We start from the raw sequence: 19,303 nt of genomic DNA, 5'->3' as shown, positions 1-19,303 counted from the left end.
GAAGGCTCATACTTTTGCTCTGCCAAACATCTTGGTATCTGTTTCCTGGGAAAACGTCTCACAGGAAATGAGGTTGCATATCTGGCGGAGCAACAGCGACTTCCTAAGGAAATACAGAGGAAACGGGTTGTTAACGCATAACATCATAACTAAGAACAAAGTTAGTTAAAGTTTAAAAAAAAAAAAAAAAAAGAGGAATGATAAGAAGAAATGTTAGTTAAATTATTTCATTTTATTTTATTTTATTACATTTGATTGGTTTTTACTTTATTTTTCTTCATTTTGTTAATCATTTTATTTTGTTCATTATTTTATTTTGTTAATTATGATCATTACATTACATTACATTACATTACGATCATTTGGCAGACGCTTTTATCCAAAGCGACTTACATTACATTATATTACCACCCTTCACAGAGGGGGGAGCAATTGAGGGTTCAGTGCCTTGCTCAGGGGCACCTCGGCAGGGACTCGAACCGGCAACCCTCCGGTTCTTAAGCGGAAGCTCTACCCACTCGACTACTGCCTCCTCATGCAAACCTGTTGCACCTCTATGGCTATATTTAAAAACTATGTCCACGTCTTTTTGAAATACTTTTATAATGTGTAATGTGTAACAAAATGGAGGAAAGATTTGTTCTGTGTTGCTGACAGCAGGAGGATCTTATCTCAGCAGCGACCTCGCATATCCAGAACCAAACACATTCCTCTGATTGTCTCCTAATGTACAAGCGACATTCTGCTGCTATCACCGCTCCACTTAATGCAGTATTGTGTGTTCTTGTCATAGAGCACAATGGGTGTGTGTGTGTGTGAGTGAGTCAAAGCTCTGAAAGAAAAGTAGTACGTGTGCTCGCGTGGATTCGCTTGTGCCTTCGCTCTCGCAAAAACCATTAAGGAAAAATGTCCACAGCTTTGAAGAAAAGGTTTCAGAAAGCACAATGGTGAAAAGCTGAAGTGTGCAATTACAAGCAGGATAACAATGAACCCAATCAGGACAAATCTGAGCTTTGTGTTTACTTTTATATCCTTAAAATAACTAGAAGGAATGTTGTGACTCAGTGAGATCCTTTACTTTATCAGCACAAAGAATATTTCAGGGGTTTTGGGGCAAATCTGTTCTCTTATGTGTGATATTCAGATGTGAGAGCATACAGGGTGAAGATCAAACCATCTGTAAGACAAGAGTCCTGATCTCGCTGCTGTTTGTGCTGAAGGATTCATAGTTACGATGATTGATCTGCTGGGTGTAGTACTTTATGTACCCATGGCGTTTTATAGATCCAGATAGAGCCGACGTGTTTCACTTGGAGCCGCAGAATATTGGCTCAGTGTTTAAAGTAACAGAGCCGGAGCTCCAATGCTGCTGCTGCGGCCACATGAAGGGACTCAAACCCATAGATCATAGTGTTCTACTTGTACCTCATATTGCCGATTTTACCTCAGGGTCTACGAAAAAAGTTAAACACCAACAATAAAAAATGATCTCCAAAATGCCCTATAACTGTATACACACTGGCATCTAAAATAACAAACAAATAGCTTCAATAAAAACAAATAGTAATAAAGATAATATTGCTTACTTACTTACTGCTGACAGAGCAGTGCTGACACAGATCTTTGTTGTTTTTAGAGATCCTGAAATGATCTTCCATGAAAAAACAAGGAGCAGATTCTCCTCATAGTGATATTAAATGAGATGCAATGAGATCAGAACATCTATATTCACTTATAATTGAGATGTTTATCTCAATTAAAAGTGAATATAGATGTTCTAATCTCATTGCAGTTTAACCCTCTGGAGTCCAATCTAAAGAGGAATTTTCATATTGTTACTAAAGGTTTCTATAGGTTACTATAGGTTTCACAAGTCAACTTTTTTATGTTAAAGTATAATTATAATAGGCACAGTATGAGGGTCACAGGATGCAACAATATAATAATAATAATAAACTTGATGGTTATTATATTTATGGTATATGGTTGATGATTCCATCAGGTGCCACATTCCCTTACAGATCCAAACACTTTCCACATCAGACACTGGAGGGCACTGCATCTCCGTGAGCCGAGGACGAGGACGAGGAAGAGGACGGGGATGAGGACGGTCGGGCGCCTGCAGCATCACTGCCGCTCTGCACAGCCACTCAGCCATATTATCCTTTACAGCAGAACGACAGAGACTCATTAAGGTTCCCTCAGCCATGCGTTTGGCTTCCTCCGCTCTCTCTCTGCGGCCTGATGGGGCTGTCTGGACCGGATCCTCAGCCACTCGTGTAAACCTGCTGCTTTCACACACGCCAGCTCTCACACACACACGCTTGGTCGCCCATCCCATGTTATTTGTCCCACAGTTCCACAACTCACACTGATGTGCCTCCCGCCGCTGTTTAACGGTCAAGTTCTTACCAAGCTCAAGTTCCGGGACACTAAACGCACCGAATTTGCACTTTAACGACCCAATCAAGTGTGAAATTCCAGGATGACATCATACAAATGTCCTCTTGCCAAGCATGTACTGTATGTTTGGTTTATTCTGGAATGCTTTGTAGCTGCGGCGCGTTGGTAACGACCCTGTGGGTGATCATTACTGCTATTCACTCAGGTTTGCTTCAGCGTCTCAGCATCTGTTTGATTTCACTCAATCCAAACCAGGCTGGAATACCCAACAAACATCCGTCCGACCGGAACAATTTGACTTTCTTTTGTCCTTTAAATTCCAACCTCAGATCTCCCCGTCGGTGTCGGAACGCTGTGATTGCCAGGATGCAGGATGCCGCCTCTCCCCGCCCCCACCCTCCCTGTTCCTCTTTCCATAGTCCAAACCTTTTTTTCAGGTGAAAGTTGACTCAACCGTGGCGCTCCAGGCAGGACGCGTGTTGCCCAGATCTAGATTCATGTTGGCAGCTTCCCGCCCGTGCTTTCAGGAGAGGTGATTAAAGTCTAATGGGGCTCCTGGTGTGACAGCAAACACAGGGAGGAAATCTCCATCTTGAGCAGACATGTCATTAATTTGCAGCCTGGAGTTAAAGGTGTTTGCCTCCTAACATCTGAGCGACGCCGAGGGTTGTTGAGAAGGCAGAGAGAGACTTCAACCCCCGGCAAAGGTCCCTGTGAGGCACGAGGTGACTTTGAGAGCAGATCAAACTCAGCATCACACCGTGTGGGACGACAGAGTGAGTCTACCTGAAATCTGTGTTGCTGCCTAATGACAACATGATGAATCAGTGAGAGCTCAAATGCCAGGATGTAACCTGAGTTTAACTGTGAACACAAACAGGGTGGCTGATACGAAATCCACCCAAGGGAGGGGGAACAAATCACCACCTGTGGCTCAGCACAGGAACAACTTACCTCCAATTTCACTCCACGCCATAAACTGAAGATGGCAGCAGTCGAGGAGGAAAGAAACGGAACCAGCAGACGTCGCCGACATGTCCGATCAGCGTCTCCCTGAAACCTTCTGCCATTTTCCGTTGACAAAGGTTGGCGTTACTGCACCTGCAGGTGCTGTCGGGATGGCCAAGCTTCATTCTGGAGGATGAGAGAGAGCAACAGCTCAGACAAACACATGGCAGCCGTCACACATGTGCACAGTTCATGGCTTGGATCAGATTTTTAGCTGTTTTCTGTTAAATGTACTGTCTAATTATACACAACATGTGAGATTCTCTGTGTGTTTTCGAGAAGCAGCGTTTCTATTTGCATTTCCATGGTTGAATAAGCTCACAGTGTCTGTTTTCAGTTTGCTTTCTCGTACGTTATGCGGGAAAGAAACGAACACACAGATTCCCTGTTGAGTCCATAACAGCAGTTGTTGTGCACAATGTCTTTACTACACACACGCCAAGGACTGTAAACGAGTCACCATTGTAAACGATCCCCATGCACGGCCTGTTCTGCATTACACACACAGGCACCTCTCACCTCCCAAATGAATCTTGGTAACACAAAAATTCCGTCCTTGAGGCTGAAAAGAGAGAGAACCAGACTGGATTCAATCCAGACCCACAGCAGCCACGGTACAGAGAGAGGGCGGCCAAGCATTCAGGATTCAGCTGCATTCAGCTACATTCAACTACATTCAGCTACATTCAGCTACATTCAGCTACATTCAGCTACTTTCAGCTACATTCTGATATATTCATCTGCATTCAGCTACATTCAGCTACATTCAGCTACATTCAGCTTCTTTCAGCTACTTTTTAGCTACAATCTGATATATTCATCTGCATTCAGCTACATTCAGCTACATTCAGCTACTTTCAGCTACTTTTTAGCTACAATCTGATATATTCATCGGCATTCAGCTACATTCAGCTACATTCATCTGCATTCAGCTACATTCAGCTACCCTCAGCTGCATTCAGCTACATTTAGCTACCTTCAGCTACATTCAGTGACTTGCTATGAAGCAAACCAGCCCCGAACAGCATAGTGACACATTTCTCAGCCGTCATGTAGGAACACATCATTGGTCTCTATGGAGATACATGTGAGCTCGACAAAGCTGCTTTACAAACACAAGAGTCAGATTGAGTCTTTACAGGAACAAAGCAGCTTCTTCCTATCGGTAATAAAAGGTGATGTGCGGCCCTGGAGTTTCCTTTGGTGATCATGCATGGATGTTAAGCTGCATGTAGGAGTCTGGGTCAGGACGGTGGCAGTAAAGTTCAGTAATCCACACGACACCGTCCCAGTAAAGACCTCCAGCTCCTCCTGGGAGGATTCCAAGGCGATCCCTCAGCCAGATGGAATATGAATAACTCCCCCGGCGTGTTCTGGGGTCTGACCCCAGGTCGCCTTACAGTCGGATGGACCCGAAAAAAGCCTCATCTCAACCCAGTCCTGTCATTCTTCAGCCTTAAGAGTCTGAGGTCATGGACGGAGCTCTGTGGGAGGAGAGGATGGTCACTAGAACTGTAGATACATGATGTCTAGGTTGAAACTAACAGTTTGAGAGATGGACGTCTCCATCCTCGTCTCTGTCTCTGTCTCTGTCTCTGTCTCTTGTCTCCGCTGTGACACTGTCCTGCTTGGTTTCCATCATGGAGGCACCGACTGACACAGCTCTCTGCTGTAGCTGTCAGGGTTTCTGTTGTTGTTGTTGTTTGTTGTTTTGGCAACTCCCCCCCCCCCCCCCCCCCCCATACAGACAGGCTTTAATAATACATACAGAGCTATAGGGGGTCCTGACCCGGATGTATTAAATATGCATAACCACTACGGAGCAGTGAGGAACCGAGGATTACACACACGCACACACACGAGCACACACACACACACTTCTTAATCTAGCAAAAACCCCATCATAGCCCTTTACCTCTCCTTGGTCAAACTTATTACCACCACCCAAATACACTTTACTTATTCCCTCAGTGTGTGTGTGTGTTTCTGTGTGTGTGTGTGTGTGTGTGTGTGTGTGTGTGTGTGTGTGTGTGTGCATGTGTTACTACAGCATGCTATTGCTTTTTGTCCACTTCTCTACATTTCTCGCTCAAACTCACTATCGATTACAATTTCTGTCAACCCGTCATTCTGTAGTCATTCAGTCTCTACACAACACACGCACACACACACAAACACAAACACACACACATACACGCACGCACACACACGCACACACACACACACACACTTCTTCCTCCCACTCTCCCTCCCTCTCTTCTGCTCTGGTATTTCCCAACGAACCCCCCACCCTCCGCGCCTCCTTCCCCTCTTCCTCTCCCTCCTCCTCATCCCCCTCCTCCTCTCCTCAGATGGATTCTTCAGCCAGTCGAGTGGAACTGGTGCGGCTGCTGGAGAGATAGACGGGCGAGGGAGGGGGGGAGAGAGAGAGGGAGAGAGAGAGGGAAAAGGAGAGGGGCTGTGCTGAACGGAGGCTGGGTCAGAGCGCTCAGTTGCTTCAGACAATCACAGGGAGGGGAGAGAGAGAGAGGAAAGAGAGAGAGAGAGAGAGAGAGAGAGAGAGAGAGAGAGAGAGAGAGACAGGGGGAGGTAGATGTGTGACAGGATGTGGTTTCCCTGAGCGTGCAGAACATTGGTACAGACATACTTGGAGCATGACCTAAACACACACACACACACACACACACACACACTCTCTCTCTCTCTCTGCACAAGTGTGTGTTCGCTGCCTCGCCTGAGCTCCGCTTGGTGCCACAGCTGGCGAGACGAGAAGGAGGAGGGATCCGTAGCGAACACCTCTGGAAGCCGCTCAGCTCTCTCTCCCTCACACTCACTCACACACACTCGCTCACACACACTCGCTCTCTCTCTCTGGTCTGCTGCTGCCTTGCCGGAGGATTTCTGGTTCCACACTCCGGCCGGATCTGCGGCTCCTCCGGGCAGGATCCGCCGCCGCCGCCGCCGCCGCCGCCGCCTCGCCTCTCTCCTGCCCGAGCACCATGCGCGTCCCTGCCGGAGGCGCCGGTTCATCTCAGCTGTGAACTTCACAACTTCGGACCAGATTCGGGATACAGGTAAGTTCCGTTTGTTCTCAGCAACATGACCGCGCAGCTCCTCTGCATCCAGGCAGCCAGATGCGCTTCAGGCGCGCAGCTCCGCTCTGCTGCAGCGTGAAACTTGAGGGAAACTGAGCGGCGGCAGTTGTTTACCGCACAGCAGCGCCTGAGCCGCGCGCTAATGACGCCAGAGTTTGATCGTTAGATGATGATGATAGTGATGATGATGATAGTGATGATGATGATGAGCCGCAAGTTTGGCTCCCGGGCAGCAACACAGAACACAAAACTCCACAATCCCCCAAAACACACAAAACGCCCACTAACACATGTTCTCACGCGCGCGCACACACACACACAAACACACACACACAAACACACACACACACACACACACACACACACACACACACACTGGTACTGGCTGGACCCAGAATGCCAGAAATGTCGACCTGGATCCAATCAGTGAACCCTGACAGTCCGGAGATGTGTGTGTGCATCACAACACGGAGAGGGCAGAGAGTGTGTGTGTGTTCGTGTGCATGTGGTGTGTAAAGTGTAAGCGCGTGTATGTGTGTTTCATGTGGCGGTGAATGTTTACATGTCTATGCGTGTTTCTGCGCTGCGTGAACGCATCCAAGCGTGCGTGAGGAGATTTAAAGGGAGGAACAAGTTGAGGGATGGCAGGAGGTGAAGGAAGGGCAGGGGGGAGGAGGAGGAGGAGAAAGGAAAGGCCGGGGAGAGAGCAGAGTTATGTGTTTGTATGTGTGTGTGTGAGTGAGAGAGAGAGAGAGAGAGAGAGAGAAAGTGAGTGAGAGAGCTCAGCTCAGCTCAGTCTGACCGAAGTGCTGTTAATTAGTTCCAGCTGGTGAGCTGTGGAGCGTCGGGCTGCGTTAACTCCTCTGTGTTGGTGGGTCAGGAGTTCTCTCTCTCTCTCTCTCTCTCTCTCTCTCTCTCTCTCTCTCTCCAACACACACACATGCAGGCCTATAGTACACTACACACAAGCATGAGGGACACAGACGCTGTTTCTGTGTGTGTGTGTGTGTGTGTGTGTGTGTCATGTGCACAAACTGGACCTGAAGCCAAGCAGACACATTACAGTTGCAGTAACCTTTGATGTTTACGCCACTAAACATTATAATCAAATCAATCTGAACTGAGGGGAAACGGTAGAATCCAAGTTTAAACATTATTCACTCTAATCTGCCTCACGTCAGCCTCGGAACATTTACATTTTAAAAACTCTAAGCTCTTAATCCAAATCAAACAAAAACAAAACGAGTCAAAGCTGTGATTACAACGCACCTGTTTGCTTTACTTCACATGATGTCAGTATCAGACAATATGTAGCATTTACTAACTATTCTACCGTCTAATATGTTTGGTAATTCCATCTATTCTTCTTCTTCTTGTCTAAGTATCACCAACACATAAGCACAACGGGGGTTAAAGTCATACAGCGTCTGCCTGCCTCGAGGTATGCGGGCCAACACACACACACACACACACACGCGCACTCTCACACACACATGCTGGGGGCAAAATATTAAATGTGTATCAAAGGTCAAATGTGCACATATACCTATAATGTGCCAAAAACATGCAGCAGCACACACAACATGGGCTCATATGACACGGGCACACACACACACACACACACACAGGGACATGGACGCTCATGCATGTAGGCGTAGACGTGCGCACACACACACACACGCACACACTCTCGCACAGAGGGAAGCATTTTTCTCTATAGGAGCCCCACATGACTTCAACCTACGCTGGCCACAATGCAAAGCTCGCCAGCTGGAAATGTGGAAGTGATTGTGGTTTGGGCTCGGCTGTGCTACAATGTCAGGTTGGGAATCATTACACGGGTCAAAAGGTCAAGCAACCATTAACTTCAATCGCTCCAAGACTACTTCCTGTATGTTCAACACTGTATCCACAAAACGCAATTTCTGGATCCATACGTTGCTGTGTGTATGTGTGTGTGTGTGTGTGTGTGTGTGTGTGTTTTGCGGACCCGTGTTGACTCTGTTTGCCCCGGTTGCTCTGCAAACCTGTGTTAATCAGGTTGTGTTTGCTCTCTGATGCGGGCGCGGTGGATTCCCCCCTTGTGTGGTGTGAAATTTGATTAAGGTAATTGGCGAGCTTTGGTTGTTTAAAAGCCTTAACGTCCCCTCATCTTCACTTAATATGCACAGACACACACACACGGCCACAGAAGGACACGATATGATGATCATAACATTTCAAACACGGGATGTTCAGGCGAGAATGAATAGAATGCCGGTGATTTAAAAAAGCAGAATTTGATTTGGATTCAGATAAAAGTGATGTTTACCTTCATAATATTAAAGATAGTAAAGTAGTTGTAGGTTGATGGCTTTTTTATCAATCTTTCAGATACGTTCAGTGAGATATACTCGTTGTTCGTGGCACAGTTGAGAAACAAACGTCAACAGAAATCACAGCCAGCCCCCTAATTGATAGTAACTCAGTGTTTGGCTGGTGAACGTGTCAGAATGGGACACCGGTGGTTCATAATGGGTGGGTTTGGTCGTTCCGGTGGCGGGGGGAATGTCAAGTTGATTGTCCGTGTGGTAGCAAGTCTCGCACCGTTTATCCTTCTAAAACACTCTGTTCCTAAGATCCCAGACACACACAGACACACACACACACACACACACCTCTCTCCCCCTGGTGACGTTAGCAGCGATCAGGCTTTTGATGGTAGGAAGTTATTCAAGCCCCTGGCATCACGGTAGACCTGAAACAGCACATTAGGATGAATCCTCAGGGCGGCGAGGAGGCGGGGAAGAGGGAGGGAGGCGTTAGGATGGGGGGCGGGGGGACGACATTCAAACACTCAGACGACACAGAGAAGCGTTGCCGTGAAGCCAAAAAAGGAGGAAGAAGAAGAAGAAGGACATCTCCCTTGATGTTTCTATAAGGCAAATGGACTCCTGGTTGTAATGGGTGGTCAAGGAAATTGCAGCGGTATTGATCGTGGTGATGTTGAACACGGACATGTCGATAGGGTGTCTGAGGGGCTAAGAACTTGGCTTCGGCTGGCTTTAATAAAGAATGACCTGCCTGGAGCGAGTTCACAAAGCAATGACTCACACGTGGGAAATCTCCCCACACACACACACACACACACACACACACACACACACACCCTCCCCCCCGCCGTGTTTTTGGTAGAAAAATAACACCGGGCGCCCAGAAGAAACTTCTATTTTTAACACGGCATCTTTCTCTCCCTCCTTTGTGAAAACCCACAAATGTCCTTCTTTCCCTCGGTGTTTGTTTGAGTGTCGCTTTGGGGGTTTGGAGACGATGTCGTGTTTCACTTTAGAGAACCGCACTAATCCCGCTGTGGATAGATTATGCACGACAAATTGAACTCGTGACTGCCAAAGACATGCAAAGATGAGGGGAGACGAAGAGGGGAGGGGAGGGGAGGGGAGGCGGGACAAAGTAGTGTGGCAGGCCCTGGAGATGAAAGAGGGTAGAAGATGGAGGACTAGAGAGAAAGAGAGAGAGAGAGAGAGAGAGAGAGACGAGAGGTTGCGTCCACCAAAGAAGGACTAAAGAGAGATGGAGACGGACAAAGAAGGAGAGAGAGAGAGAGAGAGAGAGAGAGAGAGAGAGAGAGGCTGCGAAAGATTGGTACCTATTATTCTCACATGAAGCGAATAGTCATAGAGGGGTTGGTTCCCATGGCAATAGCTCCCTGGATGTGTGTGTGTGTGTGTGTGTGTGTGTGTGTAGATGGACTGTACCCAGGCCATGTGAGTGTACAGAGAGAGGAGGTTTCGCCAAGGCCACAGCCGACTGCCGAGCCAGCCGGAGCCTTGAAACGGCGGAGAGCCTCACACACGCCTTGTTTCCTCCGCCGTCCTCCTCGCCTCACTCGCGTCCCACCGTCTCCTATTTGGTTTTTGTCCGTACGCTCGCCATTATACGTGTCGCCCCGGAGCGGCGAGTGGAACAGATTGAATTGCCGTGACCGGGTCTGGAACCTGCGACCGCTCTGTTGTTGGTAGAGGTCGGGCTGAGATGGGGAGATAAGACGTTTAAAGCTGACAGTTTGACCCGCAAACATGCTGGACATGTCTCTCTCTTCTTCATCATCAGCGGTCAGATCAGTTAACATCCTGGAGTTTAGGCGACAGATGTAAACAAAAGGTCTAAATAGGATGCAAGTGATGCCTAAGCTTCCTCAGAGGTCCATTTAGACTTATTTAGATTTATCCAGAGACTGCAAGGAAATTCTGATCTGTGTTTACATTTAAAGTTGCATGACGTCATCTACATCAGATTTATTGACCCTTGCCTGAGACGCATCCAGGGAGAACCTGTTTCATAAACCGCAGGTGTGTCTGCTCTGTGCCACATGTTGTCACTGGGAGAACTGGGCCAGGCGTACCTGTGTGTGTGTACATGCATCATCTGTGAGTCCAAGGTTGTAAGGACGCGAGGAAGGAAGGGAGGAAACAGATGAGGATGTCATGGGTTTAACATTTAACATTTTGGCGTTCACACCCAGAAGTTCAAGGACGCTTCTGACAGGATGCTCGGCTGTAGGATCCATCAAAGCCCTGACCTTTGGGGTTTACGCGATGGCCTCTCTGCTTTGGGGGGAAGACCTATAGCTGCGCTCCTCTCCGTGAACGCTAGAGCTCCACTCTGTCTCGGAGAACAAATCCAAATACTGGGAAAGCGGGTGAAGGAGATAAAGGGAGAGAGCGAGCTTACAAAGAAGAACACAAGAACACTGTGTCCTAATTAACGTCTTCCTCCATTAATCCACTCTGAAGCTTCTCGAGCTGCTGGGTTTGATCTCGCCAATTCCGCCATCAAAGCCTCATAACGCCGGCGTGTAATGTGGAGACACTCTCAGTCAGATAGCATTAAGGGATATCGGCTCTGTTGCGATCTCGTCTGGTTTAGCCGACGCCGTGATGTCTCTGTCGGTGAGAGATGGGCTGTTGGGCTGTTGGGCTGTTGGGGCTGCTTTTGTTTTTGGCAAAAGCAACAATAGATTACAGGCTGGCAGGCGTCCACATTGATCCACAAAGAGCAAGAGAAGCAGCCGGCCCCGGATGATCATAAACACGTTTCATAAAAGTTAAGATAAGAGTTTTTCACTTGACTTGAGTTAGAAAAGTTGCATCGGCAAGCAGAAAAATGAAGAAAATGCACCAACGTACCTCTGTCACAAAGCTTAGTACTGCGTCTGAACACGGGAGCCACACACACACACACACACACACAGTCAGAATGAGAGAATGAAGCTGGGTCCTGATGTGGAAGCGTAGCATTCCGGTTTATATCCAGTCAGGGATCCCATAGGAAGCTTTAAGAAACAATGAAACGAGGAACAATCAACCAAAACCTTTATTGTTGCCCACTCATTTCATCCAACCTCATACCGGTTGATGAAAACACACTCTCAGTGGGTTTACACACACTCAACACTGCCCCTTACTGCAATCAAAGGGGAAATAAAGGGATTACGGCGCATACATGCACCGTTCCCTCGCCCCGATAAGTAAAGATACAATTACATTCATCAATTTGTGCCCATGTGAGTCACATTAAGACGCACCAATGACGTCTGGAGAAATGTATTTACGGCTTTAAAGGCAGTATAATGGAGGGCTTAAGTGTGTGCAGAAGTTCCTACATTCCTACTCCGCTGACATTTGGAGAGAAACGCAGAGAAAACAAGACGAAGCGCTTTGACTGACGGAGGGGGAAAGGTGCTTGTTGAATGTGAAGCTCCATCCTGATGCTGCAGGCAGCGGAGACACAGCAGAGCAACACACACACACACACACACACACACACACACACACACACACACACACACACACACACACACACAGAGAGAGCTGAGGGATGTTTGGGTTACAGGGCCAAAGCTAAGTGCATTACAGCCAAAACAAAGCATCTGAACTTCAGCCGCAGCTTTACAAGAAGTCTTATCGAATAAACCCTCTTATCGAATAAAAACTTCAAAACGCCATTAGCGGGAGACAAAAGACGGAGCAAAATGGCAAAAGGGATCGTTGCTAATTCAGCAAAAAGGGAAATCAATGGCTTTCTTCCTGTTTTTCGGAAGCTGTCCGGTGTCTGTTTTGCTCGCCCTTCCCAGGCCCGAAACCCCAAAGCGCCCGTCAATCTTCAGCCAAACGCCAGAGCGAGAGGCAGAGAGGAGCGAGAGGCAGAGAGGAGCGAGAGGCAGAGAGGAGCGTCTGCCCCGGGCCGCTTCAGAGGGTCGAAACGCGGGCCGCTGAAAAATCATAAACATCTCACATCTCCTCTGTCAGTTCAGCTCTAAAAATACTCCTGTTCTCCTCCTGTTCTCCTCCTGTTCTCCTCCGGGCTGCTGTCAAGGAGCCATGCAAATACAAACACTCACACACTTTTTTTTGGTTGATCCGCTTTGTTTTCATTCCAAACCGACTCCTTCTAGCCCCCCTATTGTTCTGCCTGCCTCTCCTCTGTCTCTTACAGACGACATGACAGCGCCGTCGCCTCCTCTCTTGTTGTTCCTGCTCTCTCCGGGGTGTGTGTGTGTGTGTGTGTGTGTGTGTGTGTGTGTGTGAGGGGGAGGTGGGGGGGAGATGATAAAAGCTATTTACCAGAGACTGTAGCGTAAAAAAACGAGACTTGGAAAGATTTTTTGTTTTTTTTCCCTCCATTTTCTTTGATGGCTGAAGTGTTTTTGATGCGGCGTGCTAAACTCCAGCGCAGCACCGTGCGGTCTTGAGTGACACTTTAAGAGAGGGGGACTGACGCGCTTTCACAGGACCCCCGTCTGCCGCTGGAGTTCGGCTGGGAAAATGGCTTCACTCGTAAAACAGAGAGAGAGACGTCGGTCCGGCTTTGCACGTTTTGATAGAACGTGTAGAAAGCGTTTAGAGGCTTTCAGGGCTTTGAAAGGAACAATGCCACATTTGGGAAGCGTGCTTATCTGAGGTCCCGCTGGGCGTCACAGCAGATGAGTGAGGGGATAGGAGTTTATCTCTCAGCTTAGGCGGGGACGCGGGAAGCCTGCGGTCAAAAGTGAAAAACGGCAGCAAACTCAAAGAAAGGTCTTGTTTACGTTTTTTGCGTCTCGTCGGCTGACAAGCGAAGCGGCGTCGGCGTGGGAATGCTGTCACCTGCAGACCCCACGTCGACGCTCATTCCCAGGATTATCGGCAGATACGGTTCAAACAGCACAGCATCACACACTTCACACCCCTGGAGCCGGTCTGAAGATAGACGAGCGCTCCCTCACCAACACTGATCTGTTCTCTCACGCCGCCTCTCTGCTCTACTGAGGGGTTCAGCCTGGAACACACACAACAAAGGTGCAGAAGTACAGACATTCCCATTCCAATGGAGGCTCTATGGAGGAACTCTGTCACAAGCTGCCAAGTACAAACAGGAAGGACTTCATACTGTCATGCGGTGTGATGTCAGCTTCTCTTCCACATTGCAGGATCAAAGCTCACAGACGTCGCTGCAGTTGTGACAAATCATGTGAGTTCCCATGCAAACAGGGACAGAAATCCATAAAGAGCCAATCACCTGATGTTTGTCTGAGCGAGAGGACACGAGGTCAGTAAACAGCTCGGGTCTGAGCCGCTGCAGTTCCACTCGTCTGCTTCTACACGGCGTGGAACAGAGCGGCTCTGGCGTTATCAGATGGAGCTTTGTGACCTCAGCGCTCCATCCAGGCGGCAGAGATACGATTGTGATGCACGTCCAGACTCACAATGGCCACCACATGTCACCGCCACCGGAGCGGCTGATCAGCGGCGTTTATGACGGCAGTAATGAATCTCTCTCTCCGTCTCTCTCCCTCCCCTTCACTCCCGCGCACCTTTTTCTATTCATCGGACTCTAATTGCCGGCCCTTTTTCTTTCGTCTCTCCAGACTCTACTTGCCATGCATTACCCGATGCCCCCCCGCCCCCCCGCTCTCCTCCTCTGCTCCCCACCCCCTTTTCAATGAACAGTCTCCAGCCCGGCCGCCCCTATTTCCTCTTTCTCCCTTGATTGATTCTCACCTTTTCCATTCTTGCTGTTCACCTCATTAACAGAGTCCCCCACCGCCTCCCGCTCCTTCCTCTCTCCCCCCCCCCCCCCCCCATCTGTACCCCCCGCCTCCCCACTTCCTGTCCTGTCGTGTCTGAAGCGCCGGCCGGCTCAGATTTGCAGTCTGGCGACCAAGGCCCCGGAACGTTCTGTAATTAGAGGCGAGGATAATAGAGAGGGTTCCTCATCAACTGAGGAGGAAGGGGAGGGGAAGGGAGGAGAGGGGAGGGGAAGGGAGGGCCGCCGCTGTCGCTGTCGCCGCTGTCACCGCTGCCACCGCCGCCACCATTCTCCCATCCATCTATCCATGGGTTTAATCAGAGCGGCACAATAGGATATCACCTGTTCCCAGCTGCAGCCACTGGCGAGAGGAAGCGATGCTGTCACAAGTCATTTAGGGTGAAGCCTCGTGCTGCGCGCCGGCCCTTTAAGGCCTCCTCTTCCTACACGGCTGTCTCTGTTAATTTGGTCCCCGTGGGAACGAAGCCGGAGGGAGCCGTGAAAAATCAAGCTCATTTAGTGGCGTTTATATATTTATTTACTGACACGTCTCCAACATGTGGCTCTTCATCCATTTCCCTCTCAATCCCCAATGGGATTGTGTGTGTGTGTGTGTGTGTGTGTGTGTGCGTGTGTGTGTGTCACCAAGTCTTATTCTCTAGAGGGGAAACTTTAGTACATTTGGATAAAGAACCTTGAAGACGTACTTCGCTTATTTTTTCTCGATACTAACTCTACTTAAGTATTCAAAGTAAAAGTATATAAACTTCTTCTTCTTCTTCTTCCTGTGTTGCTGTGATCTTATTCACATTTACACGTTTTTGTCCAATATTATGACTTTATTCTCATTACTCATAATGTTCAGCACCATTTTAAAGAGTTCTACCTGAAATACAGTGTGTGTGTGTTTATTCCACCCAAAGCTCCTTTATAGATCTCTGCATTCGCGTCCTTCCTACACACACACACACACACTAACACACACACTTCTCGTCTGTGTGCAGAGACCGACGCACTGCGGCGCCATGGGCTGCGGGCTGCGCAAGATGAAGCCGACGTCGGAGGAGAACGGCCCGGGGAAGATCTACTCCACCCTGAAGAGGCCGCAGGTGGAGACCAAGGTGGGCGTGGCCTACACCTACTGCTACCTGGACTTCCTGATCGGCAAAGACGGTAAGAGGCAGATTCCTTTTGCAGAAGCGTTAAAGCGTCAGTCTGTCAGAGTGTGGCGCTTCATTTAAGGCTTCCCATCACAAAGTAACAAGGATATCAGCAGATTCTACAACATCGCTATGTTTCGTACTGCAGCTTTAAGTAATCTGAGACTTATCGAAAGAACTCGGAGCACATCAGCTGCATTGATCCCCGCCCACCAACTCTTTGAATTTAGTGCAAGTTTTTATTTTATTTTGAAACAAACTCCAGGCCTGAACCAGGAATCTCACTCCCCCGATCGTTGCTATCGATCGTCGATCCCGGCGGCGCCCTGCAGATATATTATGGTCATTTTGTGCTGCGGGGTCGTAAAAAGTCTAAACGATCGGCCCCTCGACGTGAGCAGGAGTCATACCGCACCGCTGACTTGCGGGCGTTTGGCATTTGGCTGCAGCACACCCCGTTACGTTTCTAACGGGTCTGATCCGTCCTCGCAAAGGGCCGCTGTGCCCCGCGGTCCAGGGCCGAGCCGCCGTAGCCGCCGCCGCCGCTGCTCAAATGCCAGCGTAATTGCATTTCCATAACAGAATCTATCAGGCGTGTAGAATAACAGCACACTGGCTGTAATTTTCCAGCCGTTTTCTTATTATCCAGTGTTAATTAGTGCCTTGCTCCCTGTACGGCAGTAACCGCTGTAATATCTGCATCTAATAATGACTCAGGCACGCCGTGACATTGTGCGGATGATTTAGAATTTTTCCACTCCAAACATCCGGCTGCTGTCCATCAATTATGTATGGCACCAGCCCACCAAGCAGGGGGACGCAAACACAGCGCAAACCCTGCTGCTGTGGTAAGGCTGTTGGCTTCAGCTTCAAGGTTGCAGGTTTGATCCCCGCAGCACTTAATGGTCCTTTGGCTCAGGAGCGGTAAACATTTACGCAATGAAATTTGCAAAGAAAGTTTTTAATTAAGAAACTATCGCTGGTTGTCACGCTGAGTAAAAGTCTGCTGGTGGCTACAAGTCAACAGCGCACACACACACACACACACACACACACACTGGGCTTCTTTCCTTCCTCCATCAGTCTGAGGCGGGCGAGGTGGGTGTTGCTTCCTGAGATGCCGAGACCTAAACTCATGGCCCTGGGGCTGCGACACGTGTGTGTGAGTGTGTGTGTGTGTGTGTGTGTGTGTGTGTGTTTTATGGGCTTGTTTTCTGCGTTCTTGAAGACAAAATGTTCTCCAACGGCCAAATTCTTTACAGCTTTATCACATTCTCATCTTATCTTGAGGTGAAGTGTGTGTGCTTTAGGTTAAACCATGGGTTCACATCCCAGTTTGGTTGAAATTTAGTGGAAAGTTACTGTAACTATTAAGAAACTACGTCCTGACTCAGCATTGTTTGTGTGAGTGCAGCTTCCTGTGCTTGTCAAATACATATTGATCTATAAAGTAAAGTGTGATGTCATCTGCCAACTTTTGAGAGACTTTTCAATCCAGCAGCTAAGAGCTTCCTGTTAGAGAAGAAGACAGTCAGCACAAGTAGAGGTTCCTGTCCTGAGCATGTTTGGGGTTTCTCTTTCTCTCTCTCTCTCTTTCTCTCTCTCTCTCTCTCTCTCTCTCTCTCTCTCTCTCTCTCTCTCTCTCTCTCTCTCTCTCTCTCTCGCTCTCTTCTGCTCTAAGGAACGCAGCTTTTGTCTGAACATCACAGATTGGAGTCGTCTTTGTGGCTCTCAGAGGAGAAATGACTTTGTTAAGTAATATCTTCTTCTTCTCTGATTAAATTCAGGAAAACTCTCCGCCCGTGAACTCCATTTTGGAACGAGAGCGTTGCATATTTGAGAAATTGGGACGCGAGCATAAATTAGTGGAACAGGAATTTACTGGAATCCTGCTCTCGTGTTTAACACCGACGCTCCACGAGACTTTGAACGCCTCATTTAAAAGATCTTTCCTGCGTCATCGTCTAGGAAACGACGCTGTTGCAACAAAAACACTGAATGACGTCACTGGCTTCAACTAATGGAGATGATGAAAGTAGAGGTGAAGCAGAAGAAGTCAGTCATGGATTCAGAGGTGGTTTTTATAAGAATAGAAGCTTTTGTCTCCACGTCTGTGCCTGTAATGCACGTTTGTGGGTCAATACGTGTGTGTGTGTGTGTGTGTGTGTGGGTGTGTGTGTGTGTGTGTGTGCGCCCTGGGAGGAGCGGGGCTGCTATATATAGCCATCACTCTGTTATTCCTGCCCGTGACAGTTATAGCTGAGATGATGGTGGGAGGGAGACGCAGTGTGCCGGGACTTTGCTCTGACAGTTGATTAGTCTCCATTAGTTTGTCAGGACGACAGAGACGGGAGACGGGAGACTGGATGGATGAGGGAGCCGGGGGAGCGAGGGAGGGAGAGAGAGAGAGAGAGAGAGAGAGCGTCCAGGAGGGGAAGGCAAAGCTTTTCCATCCCCCCCCTACACACACACACACAGCGTACAGGACTCCAGACCCGGGCGGGGGTGGAGGGGTTGCGTCCCTTTTGGCTCATGACCACATTATGTTTGGAGTATTGTCTGGAATAGAGGGGGGGTGGTACTTACAGTAATCAGTTTCCTCTGGTCCGTCTCTTTGTCTCTGTCAGTACATGTCTGTGTGTGTGTGTGTGTGTGTGTGTGTGTGTATGTGTGTGTGTGTGTGTGTGTGTGTCCCATAGGAGCGTATTAACTTAGAGGAATCAGAGTGTGTAAGTGTACTCGCCTCCAGGCCTTATCTTTGCAGCGCATCAGCAGATTTTGGGGGGGATGAAGAGTTTGGCGTGTTCCTGCCGGGCTGTAATGACTCTGTAGCAGGTAGGAGAGCCGAGGTAATGATTCATGCGCTCTGCCTCTCTGCGCTTTAATAGCCTGTAAAATATTAAAGACGTAGATTACAATTCAAGATTGTGATGAAGATGGAGAGTGGGAGAGGAAGGAGGGACTGAGCTGATGAAGATAATGACTGAGCTCAGACAAACAGAGCGGGCCGTCTGAGTGGAACGACCACAGATGGGAGGAGAATTAAAGAACAGATACAAGAAACAGGCAGTAAATCATAAGAAAGGTGATTGGAGAAGAGAATAGGATTTGTTTCCAGCGATGTGATTGGACTCTTCTGTCACGGCTCTAACAACAAACTGAGGAGTGAAGTTGTTCTGTTGTTCTCTTCTCTGTCACTGTGAAGGATGTTTGTAATCATTTTCCTGCCACCTGTGAGATCAGAGCCTCCGTGGCCGCCGCAGGCTTCAAACCAGCAACCAAAAACCTGCAGGAATACCTCCTTCCAGGGCAGGAACAGTGATGAAGAACTGAAGGTTCTAAAGCTCCTGTGAGCTCGTGGTGTCGTCTCATAGCAGAGCTCCTGTTCAGCTTCAGGTCGCTCTGCTTCGGAGCAGAGAGACGGTTTGCTATCCAGACCTGGACCGCACGACTTCACCGACAAGATGAGGAGGAAACGTTAAGCAAGAACTGCAAACAAACCAAACTAGCAAATACTGGAAATATGATGATGTCGTCCTTGACATGAAAGCAGGAGAGCGAACAGACACA

At 48.5% G+C, this 19,303-nt stretch overlaps 1 protein-coding gene across 2 annotated transcripts in view; it reads left to right on the top strand.

The window, feature by feature from the left end:
- Positions 1 to 5,896: 5,896 nt before the first annotated feature.
- The window catches only part of rftn1b (raftlin, lipid raft linker 1b), a 79,401-nt gene continuing 65,994 nt past the window's right edge, over positions 5,897 to 19,303 (top strand). For both annotated transcript variants that reach the window (XM_076150320.1, XM_076150319.1), the window contains exons 1-2: positions 5,897 to 6,485; positions 15,578 to 15,746. In XM_076150320.1, coding sequence (XP_076006435.1) covers positions 15,599 to 15,746 — 148 coding nt within the window. In that variant the 5' untranslated portion in view covers positions 5,897 to 6,485; positions 15,578 to 15,598. The remainder of the gene's footprint in view (positions 6,486 to 15,577; positions 15,747 to 19,303) is intronic.

The sequence above is a fragment of the Genypterus blacodes genome, unplaced genomic scaffold, assembly GCF_046128005.1.
Source record: "Genypterus blacodes isolate CSIRO-AG114 ecotype Tasmania unplaced genomic scaffold, CSIRO-AGI_Gbla_v1 ptg000052l_1, whole genome shotgun sequence".
NCBI lineage: Eukaryota > Metazoa > Chordata > Actinopteri > Ophidiiformes > Ophidiidae > Genypterus > Genypterus blacodes.
Note: the sequence above shows the minus strand (reverse complement) of the source record. Positions and strands in the feature narration are given on the sequence as shown.